The sequence below is a fragment of the Thamnophis sirtalis genome, unplaced genomic scaffold (assembly GCF_051295495.1).
Source record: "Thamnophis sirtalis isolate CommonGarterSnake01/CBP01778 unplaced genomic scaffold, rThaSir2_p1.2 scaffold_2, whole genome shotgun sequence".
Taxonomy (NCBI): Eukaryota; Metazoa; Chordata; class Lepidosauria; order Squamata; family Natricidae; genus Thamnophis; species Thamnophis sirtalis.
Window position 1 is genome coordinate 149794764 of NW_028261382.1, and position 23813 is coordinate 149818576.

A 23813-nucleotide genomic window follows, 5' to 3' on the forward strand; every position below is an offset into this window, starting at 1 on the left:
GTCCGTGTCGCTCATCCTCGTCACCAGTTTTAAAGACGAAGCTCTGAGGTAAATTCAAACAACCTTTATTGCAGAACGAACAGTCAACAGTACAAAACACGAACAGGGAACGGAGCCCGCCTGACAGCTATTTATACTTGACAGCTGTCAGGCGGGTAGCCAATCGGTGGCCAGTATTTCTCCCACCGGCCGGATGGCGCGCCAGAGCCAATCAGAAGCCTGTGGCTCTGGCTGCGGCTGCCGGCTTTGTCGGGAGGACGCAACAAATTCTCTATTGGAGAATAAAATGAAACTTTGTAGCACTACATAGACAATACGCATGAAGTAAAATTCTCCAAGTATACACAATTCAGTGCCTTCTAAATGTAAATCAGCTAGGAGGATAATTGGAAGGATGGCACCAAAAGCTATTGAAAAGTATACAAGCATTAGCAGGCATATATTTTTCTCATCCATTCCTGGTATCTATCTGGGCGGCCAAGGCTGTTTCAACCCCAGGCTGGGTTTGAAGCCTTTTTGGAATTATTTTGAATAATCTATGTTATCCATTGTTGCCTGGACTGCAGGATCTATGCTGCTTTTAAGTATTGTTGTCATCTGAAAATTAACCAGCTAGAACTAAAGAGAGGAACCAATTAGCCTATGAGTTCAATGGACTGGGATAACTTCTATCTACAAATACCAACATATCTCTAAATATTGACAGAACGGCGATTGTAGTACTTTGAAGCAAGTCTAAAAATGTATCTTCTTAAAACAACTAGAGTTGAAGACCCTCATTATAACACATTGCAAATATGCCAGAATAGATATTATTGTCTTTTTGCTCACTCCTATCTTCTTTGCTCTCTGTACTATGTAATCAGAAGTATTGATTATTAGAATGTAATACCTGATTATTTAACCCATGAAACACCAATCTATGCTTCAACAATGAGATTACCAGTAGATTATGTGATTTAGACATGAGTAGCTAAATTAGATTAAATATATTTCACTATGTGGTTGTCTAGATTTTTCTTCCCAGACCCTTAGAAGTAGAAACTGAACTGGCACAGTTTTGACCTACACTTCTAATGAGGAAACTCCCTAATTCACTATATAAATTAGAAATTAAAGGTAGTACAAACTCAATCACATTACATAGAGCTTCCTGCTGATGTACATTTGAACTATATATATACACACACACGTATTAGATCAGTGCCACTGGTATTAGGGGAAGAAAGGGAGGTTTTACTCTTCTATATATTACGTTGTCTTGATGAAGACAGCTATTACAATCCTCACATAAGCAATTTCATGGGTGCCCATCCAGAAAAAGTCTGAGATTAATGGATCTCACCCCCCAAGAGTGCGACCTTAATAGTTGCTACTACAAGAAAAAGCAACTAATCCAATTTTAACTTCGAAGTTTTCTGTGCTGCTTCTCTTTGGTTCTTCCTCCCAATCTCTCAACCCCCCAACTCGCCCCCCCCCCACATCCCCGAGGTCATTTCTCTCACCTGGATGGTTTGCCCGGCGGGGGAAGCAGCGGGTCCCCCCACCAGTTTGCAGAAGAGCTCTAGGCGGGGCCTCCCGCTCTCATCCTGCCCGCAGGTGGCAGTTGCCCAAATGCGGGTTGTCTCCGCCAGGTTGAAGTAAGGCGGGTGGAGACTAAGCGCCCTCTCCCCGGCGTCCAGGGAAGAAGCCGAGAGGGAGCCCACGGGGTGGCAGCAGGACCAGAGCGCCAAGACGACCCTTGCCAACGCTGCGCCTGGCGCCGTTCGCGAAGCCAAGAGAGCTGCCGCCACCCGGGTCCTCCTCGCCATCTTCGCGCCCCCTTTGCTGGATTTGTTTACGCCGTCCGCGGGATTAGCGATCCGAGAGGGACGGCCTGCCTCGGCCCCTCCTGTGCCCCTTTGTGCTCCGATTAGCTCGGAGGGCACCGAAAAGAAAGCAAAGGGGAGGAGGCGGAGGAGGCAGAGACACCTCCTGCTGCTCGGCTGCCACTTTCGCGGGATCACGAGGGAAAACGCCGCCCAGGGAGAGGAGATCGGACTACGTGGGTCCTAAGGAGGCGAGGGCGGCGTGGGGATTCCCGGAACGATCTCGGCGGAGAAAAACACCTGCAGCTCTAACGCGATCCCGGCGTTTGCTTCGTTAGCAGGGAGCACCGGTCCGTCGTAAGTGAGGCGAGGACTGAGGAAACGCGTCACTCATTGCTGGCGGCAGCTCAAATCGGATTAAAGCTTCGTCCAAGGCTGCGATCCTGTACTGTCCGCGTTTCTCTCAGTTCAACTGAACTTCGTGGAATTTGCCTTTGATTAAATGTCCATCGGATCCGGTTACAGGGTGCTTGAGACCTAGTGGGTTTAGTGGGGCCGAATGGCATTAAAAAAAAACAAGAAAATTTCTTCAGACAACCCATTCTTTCCACAACTTGATGCCTTGCAGAGACTTTGAGTATGTTCAGGATTCCCAGGTAGCTATTTACAATAGCAGAGTTGGAAGGGACCTTGGAGGTCTTCTAGTCCAACCCCCTGCCTAGGCAGGAAACCCTATACCGTTTCAGACAGATGGCTATCCAACATCTTCTTAAAGACTTGCAGTGTTGGAGCCTTCACAACTTCTGGAGGCAAGTTGTTCCACTGATTAGTTGTTCTAACTGTTAGGAAATTTCTCCTCAGTTCTAAGTTGCTTCTCTCCTTGATTAGTTTCCACCCATTGCTTCTTGTTCTACCCTCAGGTGCTTTGCAGAATAGATTGACTCCCTCTTCTTTGTGGCAACCCCTGAGATACACTAGGTCTCCCCTAGTCCTTATTTTCATTAAACTAGACATACCCAGTTCCTGCAACCGTTCTTCATATGTTTTAGCCTCCAGTCTCTGCATTCTTTCTAGAGTCTCAACATCTTTTTTACATTATGGTGACCAAAACTGAAAGCAGTATTCCAAGTGTGGCCTTACCAAGGCATTATAAAGTAGTATATTCCTTCAGGTGACCTCTATCCCTAATTCAGGGGCAATTGTGAAGTAATTCACAATTGCCCCTGAGTTATTTCACTTACAAAGCCCCCTGAAAAAGCTTCATCTTGGATTTCAACTCAGTTCCATCTTATTTTTCTTCTTTAAGCAAAGCTGATTTCTACAAGTCACTAAACTGTTTTTTGGGGGGAGGGTGTCAAGTTCATTTTTCACCCACTAAGTGGAAATTAAGAGGCTTCCTCTGGGGCAGCTACTTCAGCATTCAAGGTTACAGCAGCGTAAGTAAAGTGGCGGTGGTTTAGTATAAGTAATTTTCAACATTTCTGGAAGATTGTGATACGCAAAGTGGAGAACTTGTAATAAAAGAGAGCCCAGATAAGGAATAAAACATACACATTAGAAATTTAAATAAAGTTACAACATTTTCCCCATTTTATATATTTACAGTATCTTGGCATTTTTTTTGTTCTGTTATGAACCCATGACATTGCTTTTACAGCCTTGCAAATGATCATCTGAGCCCTCCTTCCCAAGGAGAGACCAGGTGACCTTGATCACAGCCATCAAGCGATACTCTACAGATGCAATAAGCCCAGAGAGACATGTTGTCATGATGTAAGCCACACTCTGACCTGTGGCCAATCAGATGTGTTCTTACGTTTTCTTCCAGCAGTGCTCTAGGCATCTTTGGACCTTTTCAGCACCTTCAGCTCCTCCATAAACCACAAAAAAGTTTTGGGAGTGATGGGCCATAAGAGAACACATGGGTCTGATCCTGTGGGAAAAAAATTTCCCTTCCAGTTCAGTGGGCGTGGCTTGGTGGTCATGTGACCGGATGGGCATAGCCAACTTGTAAAATGTGGTGACACTCACTTAACAACACTTTTACTTAGCAACCAAAATTTTGGCCTCAATTGTGGAAAGCTCTCTCTCTCTCTCTTGTCTATCTCCCTTCCACTTTCTTTCTCTTTCTTTCCTGCTTTCTCTTTCCTTCTTTCTTTTTCTCTCTCTCTTTTCCTCTTTCTTTCTCTCTTTCTTGTCTCTCTTTCTTTCCTCTCTCTCTTACTTCCTTTCTTTGTCTCTGTCTTTCTCTCTCTCTCTCCCTTCCCCCGCCCTCTCTCTCTCACACACACACCCCTGGTCTGGGCCCATAGATGGAAGCCTTCCCAGGGAGTTCTCCTGTGCGGACACGCCCAGTAGCAGCATCAGTGGCGGCAGCAGAGATTGCCTGGACTCTTGGCAATCCCGGAACTGCGCTGCGCAGGACCAGCAGGAAGTTCTTTCTTTCTTTCAGCAGTAGGAGAAGAAAGACAGTGCTCCAGGAGAGCGGGCGGCCCTTGGTGAAGATGCAGCTGCTGCTCTGGGGCTGAGAGGAGTGGCGGTGCTCCGAGAGGGCAGGTGGTGCACATGTGCAGCAGGCCCGGGACATCCATCTGGTGCCTGCCCTCCCGGAGCACCACCACCACTGCCACTGCCCCTCTCAGCCCCAGAGCAGTGACTGCATCTCCATCAAGGGCCAGCCACCCACCCACTGGCTAGACCGGACTGGACACCAACCCTGGAAGGCAAACAGGCATGGGGGACTGCCAAGAATGCCGCATGGAAGGCAGGCAAGCATGGCAGGGCTGTAGTCTGCTAGCTCCCTTCCCCACAGCCAGCTGGCCCCCACATGCTTGTCTGTCTTCCACACAGCCTTCCTCTTGCTTGCCTTCACAAGTTAGCCACAGGGAGACTGGGAAGGCCACGTGGAAGGCAGTGAAGTATGGCAGGGCTGCAGGGAAGGGAGTAGGGGAGGCAGGCTGGGACAGTGGAAAGCAGAGACTGGGTGGGATGGGGCGGGGCGAGCAAGCGGAAACTGGGGGACCAGTTCGGGAGTGTGGCCAGCCAGCAGTCGCTACCAGTTTGGCAACCCAGGCCAAATGCCCGCTACCAGTTCTCCCGAACCGGTCCGAACCAGTAGGAGTTCACTCCCGTTCTGATCCTGTTCAGAGCCTTGGCTGCTTTCTGATTCCAGATTGTGGCCAAAGCCTCCACAGGGCAATGCTGCAGAACCCCCATGACATCCTCTAGCTTCTTCTGGAACAAGGATGGGTCTAGTCACTGAGAGTGGACCATTCAAATATGTCTTGTCTTTTTGCAGGAAGAGGCAGCTGTTAGCACTCCTTCATTGGATAATCAGGAAAGAAAACCACAAGACTCCATTGATAGAAATCAAGTGTACTTTTACTAATTATAAATGAACAGAAGCGTAGCAAAGCGAAGACTGATTATTTAGGCGCGAAAGCAAATGATATATAGAATAACCCATTCCCCACCCCTTGGCATCCCAGTCACAGTCCAATCATAATTCTCCCAAGTGTCAGGTGCAAGATAACTTCGAAAGGCATCACCAAAATGGAATGTCGGTGCAGTTGGCCTTGGCGGGAAACCTCCTCCGCATGCGCAGTAAGACAGGCAGCAGAACTCCAGAATCTTCCTCCAGCACAATTAGTAGTCCCCTCCCAAATACCATGCCCCCCCTCCCCGTTTCAATGGCAGCCAAAGCAGCAGCAAAGCAGAGGCTGACATCCGGCCCTCCTCCGGAAAAAGGCGGTCAGATCTGGAAAACAACAAAACACAAACAAACAGACGAACAACAAAAAACAGACAAAGAAAAATAGGGGGGGGGGAGAGAAAAAGTCAGGAAGGAGAGACAACTAGGGCTTGTCAGGATAAGCAGAATAGAACTGGTGGAGCAGATGGGGGGCCCAGAGATGGGACTTGTCCACCCATTCGGCATGAGACTGGGGAAAATGCTTCCAAGCCACCAGGTACTGAATCCGATTCTGTAGTTTTCGAGAGTCCAAAATTTCTCGAACTTCAAAATGCTGTTCACCATCAATCAATAGGGGGGCAGGTGGCGGATCCACTGGCGGACGTAAAGATGAAAAACGAACTGGTTTAATGAGATTAACGTGGAAAACAGGATATACACGGTTGAGGTGCTTGGGTAGCTGCAAGCGAATCGAAACAGGATTGATGACTTTGATTATGGGAAACGGGCCCACATACTTAGGGCCCAACTTCTTTGATTTCTGTGTAGTTTGAAGGAACTTTGTGGATAGATAAACCTGATCACCCACCTTGTACTGATAAGGTTGAGCACGTTTCTTATCAGCCTGTTTCTTATGCGCGCGATGCGCAGCATCCAAAGTACGAAGTGCCAAAGGCCAAATATGCAGCAAACGCTCAGTCCACTCGGAGATGGATGAAACCTGCGGCTGCTCAAGAGAAACTTCGGGAATACGAACAAAGTCCTGGCCAAACACAACTCGGAAAGGGGTGAACCCAGTGCTGCTATGTACAGAATTATTATAAGCCACTTCCGCGTGTGGCAACAAGTCCACCCAATCATCTTGCTGGTAATTGATGAAACAACGTAAATATTGTTCCAGAACGGAATTAGTCCTCTTGCAAGCCCCATTAGTCTGAGGGTGGTGGGCGGAGCTTAAGCCTTGGGCGGAGCCATTGCGCTTAAGAAATTCTTTCCAGAAGACCGAGGTGAATTGCACGCCCCTATCAGAAATGATGCGATCAGGCACGCCGTGCAAACGGTAAACGTGAAAAATGAATAGTTTAGCGAGGGCTTTTGCAGAAGGAACCTTTGGGCAAGGTATAAAATGAACTTGCTCAGAAAAAAAGTCAGTAACCACTCATATGACAGTGTGCCCCTGGCTCTCAGGAAGTTTGACAATGAAGTCCATAGAAATCTCCTTCCAGGGGGCGACAGGGCGAGCTACAGTCTGGAGCAAACCCTGCGGTTTCCCCGGCGGGTGTTTAGCGGCCACACAAACAGGACAGCTGGTGACATAAAGTTCAATGTCCTGCTTCAAAGAGCGCCACCAAAACTGCCGTTTCACCAGATGCAGTGTCTTCACAAATCCAAAGTGCCCCACCAACTTGGAATCATGAGCCCGTTGGAGAACAACGAGACGAAGAAAGGCAGGGACGTAAAGTTTCGCCCCAATCCATGGCAAATCATCCCTCATGGTGCATTCACCTTGATGCTGCTGGAACCAATCATCCTAAGGAAGGGCCTTCTTGAGGTCGGAAAGAAAATCTTGAGACATGTCCACCTTGCCTAGTAACAACAGGAGCAGCGAGGCTTGATGTGGGAACAACGGGCTGGACAACGCTGAGCTTAGAGCAGTTGTATTGAGGGAGTCTGGATAAAGCATCAGCCATGAAGTTCTCCCCCCCCCCCGCCCTGGGATGTACTTAAGCGTGAAATTAAAACGATTGAAATGCTGAGCCCAGCGCATCTGCTTAGGGGAGAGCCGCCTAGGAGTCCTCAAAGCCTCCAAATTCTTGTGGTCAGTCCACACCTCAAATGGGTGCTTAGCGCCCTCCAGGAAGTGGCGCCATGTGGCCAAAGCCCAACGTACAGCAAATGCTTCTTTCTCCCAGATTTCCCAACATCTCTCTGTGTCCGTGAGTTTACAAGAGGTGTAGGCCCAAGGTTGTAAATTACCTTGGTCGTTGGTCTGAAGCAATACGGCCCCCACCGCCACATCGCTGGCATCAGCTTGAACGACAAAGGGCTTGTCCATGTCCGGGTGCTTCAGAACTGGCTCCTCGGCAAAAAGTCATTTCAACTTCTCAAAAGCAGCTTGACACTCCATGGTCCAATTCAATGGCTTGCTAGGCTTGGGTTTCGGCCCAGCTTTGGACTTCAACAAATTAGTGATGGGAAGTGCAATTTTGGCAAAAGAAGGGATGAACTGACGATAGAAATTGGCAAAACCCAAAAACTTCTGCAATTGTCTGTGTGTACGGGGCGCCTCCCACTCAATGACTGCCTTGACTTTAGCGGGGTCCATCTCCACACCTGCGTGAGAGATACGATAGCCAAGGTAGTCTATCTTCTCCTGGTGAAATTCACATTTGGACAACTTGGCATAAAGCTCCGTGGCTCAGAGTTTCTTTAGGACAGTGCGGACCAACTTGACGTGTTCGTCATGTGTTTTGCGTTTAAATAAGGATATCATCCAAATATACGATAACGCCCTTGTAGAGGTGGTCATGCAAAACCTCATTAATTAATTGCATGAAAACTGCAGGCACCCCCTGCAGGCCAAAGGGCATTACATGGAACTGGAAGCAACCCAGGGGGCAGTTGAAAGCAGTCTTCCACTCGTCCCCCTCCTTAATCCGGACCCTATAGTATGCCTCCCGTAAGTCCAGTTTAGTAAAAATGCGGCCTTTCCCCAGTTGGGCCAGCATGTCCTTCATCAGAGGCAAAGGGTAGAGATTGTGGGAAGAGATTGGATTAAGGTTCTTAAAGTTCACGCAGAGACGAAGAGAGCCATCTTTCTTCTCTCTGAATAGTACAGGGGCAGCCACCTTGGGTCTGGCTGGTTCAATGAAACCCCTTTGCAAGTTCTTGTCAATAAACTTCCTCATTTCCTCCATCTCCCTGGGTGACATAGAATATATTTGGGGTTTTGGAAGCGGTACCCCAGGCAAAATCTCGATGGAGCAATCAGTGGGTCTGTGGGGCGGAAGCTTATCGGAAGATTTTTCACTAAAAACTCCTTTCAGGTCCCAATATTCCTTTGGAATCTTCTCTTCCCCCTCAATTCTCTCTTGGCCCCTGGCGGCCAAAGTGGGGCCGGAGCCAGCAGACTCTGAGGCTTCGACCTCCCCGTCGGGGGCTGTGCTGGTCTGAATGCGCAGCCACCCCTCCCTCCAGTTAATGCGAGGGTTCCATTTACGAAGCCAGGGGAGTCCCAAAATAAGGGGTCTGTCCATCCCAGGTGCCACAATAAAAGAGATTAATTCTAAATGGGTGCCCATTTTCATTTCTAGAGGTTCAGTGTAAAAATGGGCTGGGCCCCCACCTGCAATGGACCCATCAATCTGGCAAAAAACAATAGGGGTTTTCAAAGTCCTCAACTTCAAGCCCAATTTTTCAACCATTGCCGGACTAATCATACATCTAGAGCAGCCAGAGTCGAGGAGAGCGGAAAGCTGCTCCGTCGCACCAGCAGGTGGCACCCTTAGCTCAATTGGGATTAACATGGGGCCTTTATTTGAACTCACCCAATGAGGCGAGGCGTCGTCATCGGATTCATCAGAGGAGCTGGTGGTCACGTCCGCTTCCTCCTCCACCTCCGGCTGGAAACGCTGGGGGGTATTTTCAGCAGCATACGCAGCTTCCTTCTTCTTTCCCGGGGCCTTGCTTGCCTTCCCTTCCCTCTTGGCAGGGGGTGGGGTGGTCGGGGGAAGTTTAACGTGGCAATCCACGGCGCAATGGCCTCCCTTCCCACAACGAAAGCACGTGAAAGGCTTGGTCTTGCTGGCGGAGCTTCCCCTCCCTTCACCCCTGATGCGGAATGGGGCTTTTTGAGCTGGGGGGGGCGCAACCTCTCCGCTTTTTCCTCTTTTGCACGTTGAAGTCTAATCAAATCTAGCTCAACGTCTGCTGCATTTTCATACCAAGCAACAACTCGCTTGGGAAGGTGTCTGTTAACGCATTGTTGGTAAATGTCCTCATTTAATCCCAATGCAAACTGATCCAGGAGGGCCTCTTCAGACCACCCCCTCATATACGATGAAAGCTGTTGAAACTCCTGAACATATTCAGCCACTAGTCTATTTCCCTGCTTTAGGGCCATAAAATTCACCTTCCCGCATTTCTCAATCAGCGGATCATCAAACCTCCTCTTTAATGCAGCCATAAAGTCATCAAAATTCCTCAGGAGAGGGGAATTACATTGGTGTAAGCTCACCATCCAATCGGCCGCCTTTTCTTCCAAAGAAAGTAAAACCATTCTCACCTTCATCTCATTGGTTTCTAAATCTGGACCATATATTTCCATGTAATTCCAAATTTGAATGACGAAAAGGCCCAACCTCTTGGCATCACTGTTATATTTTACTGTTAAGGGAGGGACTTTTGCCATTCTGCGTCTTCTGGGGGGACCCCCTACTCTGGCAGCAGCCCTGGCTGGGGGGGGGAGGCTGTTTCTGGGTTTGCTTGCTCCCATCCTCCCTCGGCCTCTTCACTCTCCCTAAATTTATGCATGGAGTACCTTTGTTCAAATTCTTCCATTTGCTCCCTTTCCATCGCTCTCCCTCGGGTCTTCCGCTGGGTCATAGCTTCTTCCCAGTCCGCTGGTTTTTTTTTTAGTCTCCTTCTGGTAACTCCTGCATCCAATTCCTTAGAATCCTCTTTTTGCCCCACTCCCAAAGTCCATCGGGGGTGAACCGCAGGCTCCTCTACTCTTAGGCCAGCCAGCCTTTCAGGTAAAGATGGCTCTACAGTTTCCCTTTCAGTCTCCTCTTCATCGCTCACTCGCAATGACATTTTCTTCGTTCCTTCTTGTGAGTACACCCCCCACGGTAGGTTGAAAACTCCTGGTGGGGTGTGAGTGAGTCTTCGCTTATTGTCAGCACTCCTTCATTGGATAATCAGGAAAGAAAACCACAAGACTCCATTGATAGAAATCAAGTGTACTTTTACTAATTATAAATGAACAGAAGCGTAGCAAAGCGAAGACTGATTATTTAGGCGCGAAAGCAAATGATATATAGAATAACCCATTCCCCACCCCTTGACATCCCAGTCACAGTCCAATCATAATTCTCCCAAGTGTCAGGTGCAAGATAACTTCGAAAGGCATCACCAAGATGGAATGTCGGTGCAGTTGGCCTTGGCGGGAAACCTCCTCCGCATGCGCAGTAAGACAGGCAGCAGAACTCCAGAATCTTCCTCCAGCACAATTAGTAGTCCCCTCCCAAAAAGCATGCCCCCCCCTCCCTGTTTCAATGGCAGCCGAAGCAGCAGCAAAGCAGAGGCTGACAGCAGCACTGGAGATTCTCACAGCCACCAGGGCATGGTCTGACCATGCTAGAGGGGATAATGGCAGATCCTACAGCAGGACAGGTTGCTATTGCTCCAACAATCATATCTGGAGTGTGACCACTGTCCTGATTTGGACCTTGGATGGCCTGGGATAGATCCATGGCCACCATGGTGGCCATAAACTTTGAGCTACCTCCAAGGCCAAACCAGATTGAAGTCTGGGGAGCCAGGGAGACTCCCCTGCCAACCCTGAGATAGTCTTCAGCAGCTGAGGCAGGGAGGTTACTATGCAGCACAGAAGCTGATATAGCGGCAGCATTCCTAAGCATGATCCTGTGTGAGACCAACAGGGTCTCACACCCAGAAACTTGTGAACCTGGAAAAAAAGATTTCTGGATGACAGCTGGTAGGCCCCCTCCTCTGCCCTGAGGCCCTGGCTGGTTGCAGACCCTAAACCCAGCTGGACACATTTCCAAGAGGAAACTCCCCTTCTGGTGTCAGTCAGGATTCAGTAATGCATGCCAGGTCGGCTTGTTGAAATTACCTTACCTAATGAGTTGAAATTACCTTGTAATAAAACTGTGTGACACATGACCTCCAAAACACCAATTACAAAGTAAATACTGATAGTTCTATGAGTTTTATATTTAATCTTCTGCTTTGGAGAAAACTAGCTGATTTCACCTAACACTTTTAGCAGCACTTCACAGGAATAAAATATAGAACCTTCATTCATTGCTGAATTACAATATCCCTCGCCATTGCTGGAATTGCTGCTAGGAATTAAAATTCTCTCTCTCTTCTTAATTAAATATGGATGAAACTCCAAATCCATTTTTCCAAACTCTTCTTAATCTTTAAAAGTGTAAATGTATAACTTACTGTATTGTCCTGATATTAAATGATATATCAAGGAAAGAATTTATAGAATATTATTATGGGAGCCACTCATTCTCTCCCAGCCCTAGGAAGAAGAAAGCCCTGGCAAGCCACTTTTGAAACCATTGCCAAGAAAAGTGCAGGGAGTTGTCCCTCTAGCCACCAGGAGACAGGATTGACTTGATGGGCCACAACAAGAAGACTATCACACTCACAGTGCAGTCCTGTTCAAGGTTGTTCTAAACACAATGAGACTATTCTTATGAAAGTTGATTGTGACCATGCACTTCTCTTTTTTTTTGCAAGGTGAACACATCAAAAGCCAAAAATAACTCATGCTCTTATTACAAACAGCTTGCAACCTGAATAGACATCCCTAAAACAGGACACTTTAGCTAGATAAAAAACTTGGTTAACCTTTTCAATTATTCTGTTTTTGCTAAACAATAGTCTCCGTTTCTGATCTGTAGTTATTCATAATCAAAGATAACACAATGACTTTTAGTAGCATAAACACTTCAGCATATTTCTATTTGATCTATGATTTTGATTTCTGGATTTTTCCAACAAGCTTGTGCTAAATTTCCTGACTTTCCTCCCCAAGGTTGTTTTTTAAATAGCTGCAGATGTTTTGGAATTGCCAACAAGCACAGATTAGAGGTTCTGAGGTTTTATTTTTGCTTTCAGCCAAATTCCTGGTGGAACACCTTTATATGGGGAAGCTGCATGTAGTTGGGTTTCCCCTGCCCCTGGTTTAATCTGGGACAGAATTCAATCAGAAGGCTAGAAGCCAGAATCCTGCTATCCAGCTTCTCATCTTCACACAATGTTCCATTAGGGCCCTAAAATTAAGTTATGAAGAAGTATTTTGTGAATGTGGCAAAGAGAAGCTTTTAGCTGATTGTCCTGACAAAGCTTTAAGAGTTGGTTTCTAATCTAAAGCATACAGGAAAGTTATACATGTTATTCTAATCCAGGAAAGCAAAATAGGCAAGATGAAGTAACCAAGCATTTAAAAAAATTGGCTATTTATTATTTGGAAAAAAATAAGCACAAAGTACATTATATTTTTCCCTACGATGTAATTGGAGTTTTACCCAGACCACCATAAAGAAAATAAATCCTTGTCATTCACAAAAGCATAATCAAAATAGCTTGAAAATCTTGCACAGAACAGAAGGTGACTTCAGAACTAAAAGAATAAGTCTCTTGCTATAGAAAGTCCAGAACTGGCCTGTATTATCTACTGATCTTCTGAAATCTACATATTATATTTTATGCCAACAAATATTGATAGAGAATAATGGACATCAGCAACTCCAGTCTGTTTGCTTTAAGTGACACTGATTGCCAGCTTCTATCTTGTCAAGTATACATATAATAGGAAAGTGAAGTTAAATCGTTTGTGTTTCATATCCTGTTTTTTTTTTTTAATAAAGTACAATACTGCCAGTGTTCCTCCTAACCTTTTAGCTGACAAAAGTGATGACAAATGTTTTTTGCAACTGATCGACTTAAAACATCTGATGCTGAGTTGTGCATGTTTCTATTCAAGGAAACTAGATATGTCAAAGTGCACCAATAGGGAAATAGATGTTTATATATGCCAATGGCTCACCCTAAGTCAAAGAATAGTTGAGGAATTGCTTATGGATATTATTTAATAGATTTATGCACAGATAATGTCTTTTATATTCTCCAGATAGAGAGCGAGATCTAGGTACTATGCAAGCATCGATATGTTTTCTTCATTGCATTAATTTAGATATGTTTAACAGTGTTAATCAAACAGCATAGTGAACCTTGTCAACCCAAGTTCCAGCTATAAATTCCTTTCCTGAACATAGACATGCTTCAGTCCTGCATTCTTTTAAAGAAAACTCTATGTCAGCAATGGGAAGTGTCTGAGATATCATACTTACCACTTTCTATAAAGTGCACATGCATATTTTCATTCTGCCTCTCTCTTCCTCCCTTTGTAATCAGTCTGCATCTCTCCACCACCTTGCTTTTGCTCCCTACTCTGAGATCTGCCTTGTTACCTGCACTTAGTCCGCAAGACTCCATAATTACTACAAGTGGAGTAAGAGAGGAAACAGGAAAAATATGTGATTTTGGTCCTATAGCTTAATTATGGAATATACAGTCATTACAATATGAAGAGACAACATGATATCTATGGAAATATTCCTTGATACTTGTTATTAGATAATTTTGTTCTGTTAAAAAAAAGTATTAATTGATCATAACCATACGAAAAGGAAGCTATACACCTAAATGAACTTGTAAAGAGGGAGGATGAGAACAGAAAGACAACTGAAACTTGGCTAGAGCAGCAATTGCACAGCACTGAGACTTATATACCACTTCACAGCCCTCTCTAAATTGTTTAGTCAGTATATTGCCCCCAACAATCTGGGTTCTCATTTTACTGACCTCGGAAGGATGGAAGGATGGAAGGCTGAGTCAATCTTGAGCCTGGTGAGTCTTGAACTGCCGAAATGCTAGTAGTCAGCAGTCAGCAGAATTAGCCTGCAGTACTGCATTCTAACCACTGGGCCACTACAAGTCATTTTATAATTACGTTTGGAAAATTATTTTGGTTGATTATTTCCCTTTAAATAGAATCTATACTATCTATTCATACATTGTTTAAAATTATGTTTTAATTCATCATAATATTTTATCTTCTTTAAATAACTGGGAGATAGAATATAATAAAATTCAGTCTGTTATTACAATGTCTGGTAAAGGACACTGAGAGGTAAGGATGTCTATGTAAGTTTAAACTTCAGCAAAAATATTTTACATGGATTACTTTTGAGGGTGTGGGTGGCAGCAAGATTTTAAAGGATAGCTATGCTTCCACAAAATAAATGTGAAACAAGTGATGGTGCTTCTATCCAAATCAATATTGGTTTCAGCAAAGCTCATCAAATTCTCTGTTCATTTAGAATCTTTCAAGATTGTTTTAACTCAAACGTACATGGGAAACTGGCACACTACAAGGCTTTCATCTTTATGAAAAAGTCATTTTGACTCCAAACACATTCTTAGAAAATTAAAAAAAAAAAGATGGCTGAACCGAGTGCTTTGTTTGCTGGTTTGTCTATCTGCCCAGAGAAAAAAAGGGGTAGTAGAGAAGGCTAAAGGGAACAAGTTCAATTCTTTGCTCTCTGGTAAATGGCTAGGTATAATTGGCTGCTTCTCCCAGGGGGACCATTTTATTATAATGTATTTTATTTGTGCCCAGAGATAATTCATTTCTGCCAAGAGAGCATTCTCTATGAGAGTGCCAGAAATAGGATCTGAAAAATGCCTATGTGCATGCCTGTCCAAAAAGTTTGCTTACCTTTAAATTAGAGAATGTTTCTGAAGAAAGGTTCTCCATTCTCACTGTGATACCTCAGGACTGGGCTTCAACTCATGCACAATGCAATTTTATTTCTTACATTCTTGGTTGCTGTAAAAGTTAGGAGTTCCTGAGAGTTGTGAAAATATAGAAAATGTTCCATATGATCTACAGGCTGTTATAAATTAGTATTTCAATGTAAGCTTTCAATTGAAATCTTCTTTATTGTTTTGCTGCTGTTCTGAAGCAAGCACCTAATTTCATTTAGGTAGCCACAATTTCTAAGAAAAACTTTTCAAAATAGATGTCTGTTCTCATATACTTCAAGTGAAAATAAATCCACTACTTTGCAAGACAGACAAGATAGAAAAGGAAGAAAAACTTTTCTAACTAAAATGGAAAAGCAAAATCAGTATCGGTATATTGTATAGTTCATTTTTTCCCATAGACTTAATTTTTTGATTTAAGACTTAATATTGCTTTGTTAAAATAATACAAAAGAGATGGTCTAGGAACAAAAATAAAATGTGGTTATGGAATAATTCAAGTACATCATTTTATAATAACCTTATTGTACATCTTGATATTTTATTTTACTCAGAAATTCAGATACAAAGTCATAATGTGATATTTATTTAATTCTGCACAATTGGTATTGTTTTGTGACATACCATGCAATCCAATTCTGTCTATATATACTAGAAGTTAAACCCCAAAGTGTTTTATGAAACCTGTTCCTTTCTGAACTGTAAAATGAATGCACAATGTTCTTCCAATATTATCATTTATTATTATAATATGAGCTTTCAGATAAGACTGTACCACATGTCCTGTTTTCTGCTCATTTTAGGAACAAATTGGTACCTCTGCACTTGAAACTCATGGGCCTAAAATAATGAAAAACAGTTTATTGAGCACTTTCCCCCCTCCCATCTATTTATTACTATTGTAAACTAGGATTTTTAGCTTTTCAAATGCAGTACATATGTAGAACTGTTTTAGAAGCAAGGTGGGGGAACTCTTGCAACTTTTTCACATGCTGATCTTTTCTTGCTTAGTACCATTTAAATGCTTTTCATTACCCATCTGAAATATTTTATCACGTCTTTTTAAAAGACTCTTAGCTGTGTTAACATCCAAAAGGTGGCATCTAAATAGCTTAAACGAAATAGAGATAGTCCTTGACTTATGGCACTTACGATTTAGTGACCATTCAAACGGCACTGAAAAAAGTGGCTTATGGCCATTTTTCACACTTTAATGACCATTGCAGTGTCCCCATGGTCACATGATCAAAATTTATATGCTTGGCAAGAAACTCATGACAGTTGCAATGTCTTGGGATCATGTGATCACCTTTTGTGACCTTCTGACAAGCAAAGTCAATGGGGAAACCAGATTCACTTAACAACTGTTACTAATTTAACAACTGTAGTCATTCACTTAACAAATGTGGTAATAAGTCATAAAATGGGGCAAAACTCACTTAACAAATATCTCGCTTAGCAACAGAAATTTTGGGGTCAACTATGGCCATAAGCTGAGGACTATGGGTCCTCAACTTATGACAATTGAGCCCAAAATTTATGTTGTTGAGTGAGAAATTTGTTGAGTGACTTTTGTCCCATTTTGCAACTTTTCCTGCCACATTTGTTCAGTGAATCACTGAAGCTGTTAAATAAATAACACGGTTGTTAAGTAAATCTGGATTCCCCATTGTCTTTGCTTGTCAGAAGGCCGCAAAAGGTGGTCAAGTGATCCTGGGACACTGCAACGGTCATAAATATGAACCAATGGTCAAGCATCCAAATGTAGGGATGCTGCCATGGTCATAAGTGTGAAAAATGATCGTAAGTCACTTTTATCAGTGCCGTTGTAATTTCGAACAGCCACAAGGTGAAGTATTGTAAGTCGAGGACTACCTGTACTTGTACCCCTTTAAATCACAAGTCCACCAGCAGCCCAACACGGTTCACCCCTTTTCTGTCTTCTCTGTAGCTGCTTTTATCACCTCAGGCAGGCAGCGAGAAGGTGGCCAGGACCTGCAGCGCGAAGCCGGCAGCTAAATCCTCGTCTCCCGACCTATTCACGGGAGTTTGCTAATTCAGCAACTCCCGCTTCCTCTGCGTGACAGAACAAAGTGCGGGAACCCTCGGAGGACACCGCGATGAGCCAGCAGAGCCTGCGGCTCGTGAGGAAAAGAGGGCCTCGTGCAGCTGGTTGGCTGGCAGACAGCCGCCGCTGTTACTCAGACGCCGGTTCGGGCGTGGGGCTGCCGCTCTCTGCAGCCAGACGCTGCCCTGCTCGCCTGCCAGCCCCAGAGGGAAGCTGGGAGGAAGCGCTGCAGGGCGGCCAGACGATGCAGCTCCGCTTTTGGCGGTAGGCATGATCCCCTTAGAGAGCTCAAGATGTCTTTCAAGGTAAGTCCGCAGTCGAGCTGTGCCGGGCGATGCTGCTGCTGATCTGCCGCTAACGTTGCAGTCATCCGCCGGGGCAGGCCTAGTTACAGCGGCTGCCTCTTGCCGTTAGCCCGGGTTGCAGAAGAGCAAGAGGAAACCGGCCGGGGCACAAACCGACTGCTCCAGAAAAGCGATCTTTGGCATGTCACCGCTCGCCGCCGGCGGTGGAGCCAAGCGCTGAAAGGCGAAGCGTGGTGCGACTGGGGCGAGTCCTTCGTGTCTGCATTCATCTTAGGCGCGTGGGGTTGTCCGTAGCTGGAAAATGAGCCCGGTCAAAAAGTCATCGTGTCTCCCCCACCTCCCCGTCTCATGCCAGTTATAAGGGAGACGGGTTCGCGTTCAAAGGACACGGGGAAAGACTTATATCTCCCAAATTGATACTAAAAGCCGCCAGCTATTGAGAATTATCAGAGCAGCATTCTGGGAGGGGTCTTACGTAAATTGTTGTTCATTTAAATTGATTGGTCGCCCAATGGAGTTTAAGGGGTAGGTCTGAGGGGGCTGTAAAGGGGAAACCCTGGTAGGCCTGAATTTTATATTGTCATCAACAACAAGAACGACGATATTTCCATAGGCAGCTTTGGGACCCCAAAAGCAACTCATTAATTTTTTTTAAAAAAAGTTATCATATTGGTTATTAAAATACATATTAAACCAAATTAACTAGATGCCATTTTTTTTGCTGAAACAAATTGGCTATAACTCAATTTGGCAAAAAAAAAAAAAAAAAAAAAACAAGTCACACAGGGCAGGATTGCTCTGCCTCTTAAGGTTTTTTTCCCCAGTAGGTTGCAAGTCACCATCAGAAAGGCTTTTTCCACATCTTTCTGATCCATTTCTCCACATGGCAACTTTACCATAACAAGCTACTTTAAACTAGACTGGTTTCCTATACTGAAAGTTAAATAAAGATGTATAAAGCTATTCATAAATACCCCCCCCCATGTCAGGAAGAGACCTACACCGGTATCTCAAAATAAAGCTCTTTCCTGTTAATATAAGTAGACCCACTACATAATGGGACAGAGATTGTCCTGGGATAGGTTGAGGTGGGTGAGAGAATTTAATGAGGGATTTATATGTTGGAAGTTTAACGTTGGGGCCAGGTTTTTCATTTTTACTGTTTTAATAGCCTTAATATGGTTTTCCATTGCTTTATAATTGATACTGTTTTAATTGTTGATTGGAAGCTGTCCAGAGTTCAATGTAAGATGGGCAGCTGTATACATATTTTTTTTAAAAAACAATACATTTTTATAGCATCAGGAGGTTCAAGTTGCATAAGGAAATCATTTATTTTTATCCCACCTTGTTGTTTTTATAAAATAATTCAAATTCATACCCCTTCTTCCTGTTTTTCTCACAACTCTGTGAGGGCTGAGAGAAAGTGACTGGCCCAAAGTCACCCAGTTAACTTTCATGCCTAACATGCTACCGTGTTTTCCCGAAAATAAGACAGGGTGTTATTTTCTTTTGACCCCTGAAATAAGCGCTTGGCCTATTTTCCGAGAGGTCTTATTATTTTTGAGGTGCAGGAGGTGGCGAGCGAAGTCACCTCATGGCTGCTGCTATGTTGCAATATTTTCAGGGAGGGCTTATTTTCAGGGATACAGGGTAGAATTCACAGTCTTCTGGCTTCTAGCCTGGTGCATTAACTCCTAAATTCAAATTAATCCCTGTGCTCTCCCAAAGAATTAGTTCCTGTTGCTCCATCTTTCCTACCAGTCTTCTGCCACCTGGATTATAAAGTTATTTTCTTTAGACAGCATGGATTTCTCAGTGTTTGGGGAAAGTATTAAGATAATATTGTATTCTGGTTTTGGAATATGTTTTTAAGCAGTCATGCAGGCTGTCTCATGCAGCATCAGTTTATGGTATGGTATTGTTTCCTTGGTAATGATCTCCAGAGAGACCTCTATGAGCACCTTCCTTACGTGGGAAAGACTTAATGGAAAAATCATTCTCCTGTGGTAGGTATGTAGCCAACATTTTGTATCTATCTCATAGAAAAATCTTCCTACTAACCAGATTCTATGCTCTGGCCTTTTTGTTCATGGAAGATGATTTAATAACCACTGTATAAGAGCATTACCTGAGAGACCTGAATGAATGAGAACTCCATGGCCATTATCTGACAGAGAAAATAGATACTGATTCACAGTGGATTTCCTCATCTGCACTGCTCTTTTTATTTGGCCTAGTTAACAGATCTTTCTAATAACCATGATAATTTGAAAAGGAAGAATGACTATATTTTTTTCTGGATAATCAAATGTGCCAGATACTTAGTTTTATGTATGTATGTATGTATGTATGTATGTATGTATGTATGTATGTATGTCAGGTGCTTTGACATAACACTTAATCATTTCCTTGGCTCAGCTGATAAGGGAGGAGAACGTGGCTTAGTGGCTAATACAACTGCCTAACATGTAAAAACAGCCCAGGTTCGAATCCGAGTAAGGGTATGGCTAGCTGATGAGAGCTAAATAGCTGAATACATACAATAATACAATAGCAGAGTTGGAAGGGAACTTGCAGGTCTTCTAGTCCAATCCCCTGCCGAGGCAGGAAACCCTATACCATTCCAGACAAATGGCTATCCAACATCTTCTTAAAGACTTCCAGTGTTGGAGCCTTCACAACTTCTGGAGACAAGTTGTTCCACTGATTAATTGTTCTAACTGTCAGGAAATTTCTCCTTCGTTCTAAATTGCTTCTCTCCTTGATTAGTTTCCACCCATTGCTTCTTGTTCTACCCTCAGATGCCTTGGAGAATAGTTTGACTCCCTCTTCTTTGTGGCAAGCCCTGAACTATGGTTGTGTGCCAGCTGCCTGCAGAGTGTACAACCATAGAGTGTGCACCCAGAGCGGCCACTGCCGAAAGACTCGGGTTGGAAGCAGCGGAAAAAGCAAGGGTGGGATGGCGGCAGTGGTGGAGGTGCCCTGGCTCCATAATGAGTGTTGGGCCATGCATCGTGACATTGGGAGGTGTGTGAGCAAAAGTGGAACAACCGCTCGCGCAACCCCCCCTCCTCCAGCCATGCAGAGCACCATTCACTGGCATTTGGAAGATGCCAAGCCGTGGGAGCCAGGTGGCGGCGAACAGGCGCTCCCGCAGCTTGCCGATACCCCTAGGTCAGTGAATGGCGCTGTGCCCAGCTGCAAAGGGGGTTTGCCGGGTGGCTGCTCATAAGCGTGGTTGCTTCATGGCTGTTGTGTTGTGCTGCTGTGACAGCACAACACAGCCATTTGCCCATGAGGCTGTGCCCGGCTCTTTGGGAGCCCGCTCGCAAGAGAGCAGCCGCCCGGCAACCTCCCTCTTCAGCTGGGCACAGCGTTGCTCACCAAACTAGCGGTACCCCAAAGGCGCCAAGCAACGCGATCACCTTTTCCTCCCCCCAGGTTCCTGCAGCTTGGCATCTTCGGGATACTGCTAGGTTGGTGAGCGGCGCTCTGCCTGGCCGGAGGTGGGTTGTCCAGGGGGCTTATATGCCGGGGGGGGGCTTATATTTTTGCCTACCAGAATAATGTGACATGGCTGTATTATGAGGACATGTTGTATTTTTGGTGAAACACGGTAGCACCTGGAAGCATGACTCTACTTGTAGGATAGGGTTTTCTGTTCTCACTCTATAATAAAAGAGATGTCCTTTTGAAAAGTATTTATTCATTGCATAGAGCACCTTTTTCTAAGGTGTGCCAAAATTGTGTGTGCGCGTCCACCCACCTGTCCTGAAGCCTGGGGAGGGCGAAAATGGCCTCCCCCCGGCCCTCTGGAAGGCCAAAAATCAGCTGGCCGGCATGAGCATGCATGTCGGAACTGGCAAATATGCCATAGGTTCACCATCATGGGCATAGAGGTTACTAAGCAGGATCTCTTCTTTGTCTTTTTTTTTGTAGTGTCATTGAATCCTGCCTGAAAAAATGCTGCTGTTCCAATAAACAGATATTTCTGATAAATGTCAACTACCCATATTTCCCCCAAAATAAGGCCCCATTTTATATTTTTTTGCCATCAAAAAAGGCACCAGGTCATTTTGGGGGGGGGGGTATCATCCACTGACTCACCTCACTTGCACACATCGCCCCCAGCCTCCTTTTCGCTGTCCGAGGCCTTCAGGAACTTCTTCTGCAGCCGACAAGGCTTTCTTGAAGGTCTCTTCAGCTGATAACAGAGCTCCTGATCGATCGCTCCTGATGTTATCGGTTGCAGAGGCTTTCAGGAAAGCCTTGCCAGCTGCAGAAGAAATGGGCCAGCAAACCAGGTGTTGGAGTGTGCGAGGCCTGGCTGCAACTGTCCTAAGGTAAATAAGTAAGTAGGGCAGCTCCATTCCCCCCCCCCCCATCCACCTCCTAGCTTAATTTTTACCAATGCACTCTGGAATGGGTGGGGTTTTATTTAGGGCTTATTTTGGGAGGTAGGGCTTATTTTGGGTACATGTGTAAAAATCAAGCTACGATTTGCTTTCGGGGTAGATCGTATTTTCAGGGAAACATGGTATATATTTTTATATTATGTTACAAGGTAGAATTCTAACTACATAATAAAATGCTGGATTTCTCATACTGTTCCCATAAATTTACACAAATGTTTTATGATAATCTCTCAACAAATACTGTTCCCTGGAGATTTGAAGGTAACAAATATCTCAACACTCAATTATAACACACTATACCAAACCTGCAGGAGAGACAGGCAAATCCTCAGGGAATACTGAAGTCAGCAAATAAATTGTGTGCATTTGTGTATCACACCTAGTTCTGGTGTAAAATTAGTCTGCCAGTGGAGATTCACCACAGTCTGCAGGCAGGTAGGATATAATGCAGTTATGCTTCTAATCTCTTTATCCCATGGACAACTCCAGCCCTCATTAACTTCTGGTTGCATGGCAATGTGTTCTTTTGGACTAATAGTCTCCCATTACTTATTGTGCATATGATAACTATGTATGTGTTCTTTGGGGTGCTTATTTAATAATGATCCCTTAAAGTTCCAATGCATTTATTGAACTATTGAACAACTACTTTACACTTTTAAAGATAAAGAACACTGACAACAAAAAAAGAATGTACAATGTGCCTCAGACGGACAAGATTCTCCTTCCATAGATTAAAAGAAAAAATAATGTTGCTAGATTGCTGTAGTGTCTTGATGTAATATCTTTGATTTGGGGTAAATGTTTATCAGTAAAATATTCAAGATACCCACCTGCTTGTATGCAATATAATGAAACAGATTTTAATTATTTTTGTTATATTTGGATTTATTAACAGAAGGAGACGCCACTTGCAAATGCTGCATTCTGGGCTGCAAGGAAAGGAAACTTGGCACTTCTTCAGTTGTTGTTGAATAGTGGGCGTGTCGACGTGGACTGCAAAGATAGTGTAAGGGCTTTCTCCATGGAAAAAAATATGATTTGCATCTGTTTTCATAATATACTGTGATAGGAAAGACACAATACTGAGGAATGTATTAATTTTAGTTTCTAACTTTTGCTTAAAAGGAATTGCCAAAGAATTTTAACTGCAGTTCCATGCTTGGAACTTTCCATATTTTTCTCTTCCTTAAAGAGAATATCACTCTTCCCCCACATCACTGACTTACTGTTAACAATTGGGGTGGGGTGGGATTGAGGGGGAATTCCAGAATCAAGGAGTGCTATTTGAATGGAGACTGTGACACAGGGAACAGGATTCAAACGTGCTAATGGGTGCTAATTAATGGCCCATAGCCTTAATTTGTATGTTCTTGCATGATTGCTTCTCCGAAAAGTTTGAACATTTTCTACCAGATGATTTGAAATATCATGCCTCTGATAGGTAGTTCTTGATATAACCATTTGTTTAGCAACTGTTTGAAGATACAGCAGTGGTGAAAAAAAATCCAGGATTCAGAGATGCATTTGGAGCAATATAAAGTAATTCTTGACTTATAGTGGCAATTGGGACTAGAATTCCCATTGCTATGCAATGTGATCATAAACTGTGATAGCATTGTTTAGTAATGGCAGTCTGGCTGCCATCAGTAACTGAATCACCTGGACATTAAGCAACTACTGCTGACTTTTCACAACCAAAGTCAATGGAGAAGCTGGTAGGAAGTTGCAAGGCTGAAAGGCAGATACGTGATTGTGTGGGGGGAGGTGGAGGAAGGAAGGGAGAAGGTGTGTGAAGCTGCAGTGGGATGTGCTAGAGGTGCTGCATGGATTGGGAGAATGCAAGGGAGAGTGCGAGAGATGCTGCATGGGTTGGGGAGGAGGCATAGACATGTGTAACTGATCAGGATGACACAAACACAGAGGAGCTGG

The 23813-nt window shown here is 44.4% G+C and overlaps 2 protein-coding genes across 4 annotated transcripts in view; one reads left to right on the plus strand and one right to left on the minus strand.

The window, feature by feature from the left end:
• The window catches only part of LAMA3 (laminin subunit alpha 3), a 157831-nt gene extending 155306 nt beyond the window's left edge, over positions 1 to 2525 (minus strand). For both annotated transcript variants that reach the window (XM_087707173.1, XM_087707174.1), the window contains exon 1: positions 1506 to 2525. In XM_087707173.1, the coding sequence (XP_087563299.1) occupies positions 1506 to 1811 (306 nt within the window). In that variant the 5' untranslated portion in view covers positions 1812 to 2525. The remainder of the gene's footprint in view (positions 1 to 1505) is intronic.
• Positions 2526 to 17253: 14728 nt separating this feature from the next.
• The window catches only part of ANKRD29 (ankyrin repeat domain 29), a 31420-nt gene continuing 24860 nt past the window's right edge, over positions 17254 to 23813 (plus strand). The window contains exons 1-2 of one of the 2 annotated variants that reach the window (XM_014054588.2): positions 17254 to 17463; positions 22780 to 22890. In XM_014054588.2, coding sequence (XP_013910063.1) covers positions 17452 to 17463; positions 22780 to 22890 — 123 coding nt within the window. In that variant the 5' untranslated portion in view covers positions 17254 to 17451. The remainder of the gene's footprint in view (positions 17464 to 22779; positions 22891 to 23813) is intronic. The other variant, XM_087707175.1, reaches the window with a different exon arrangement.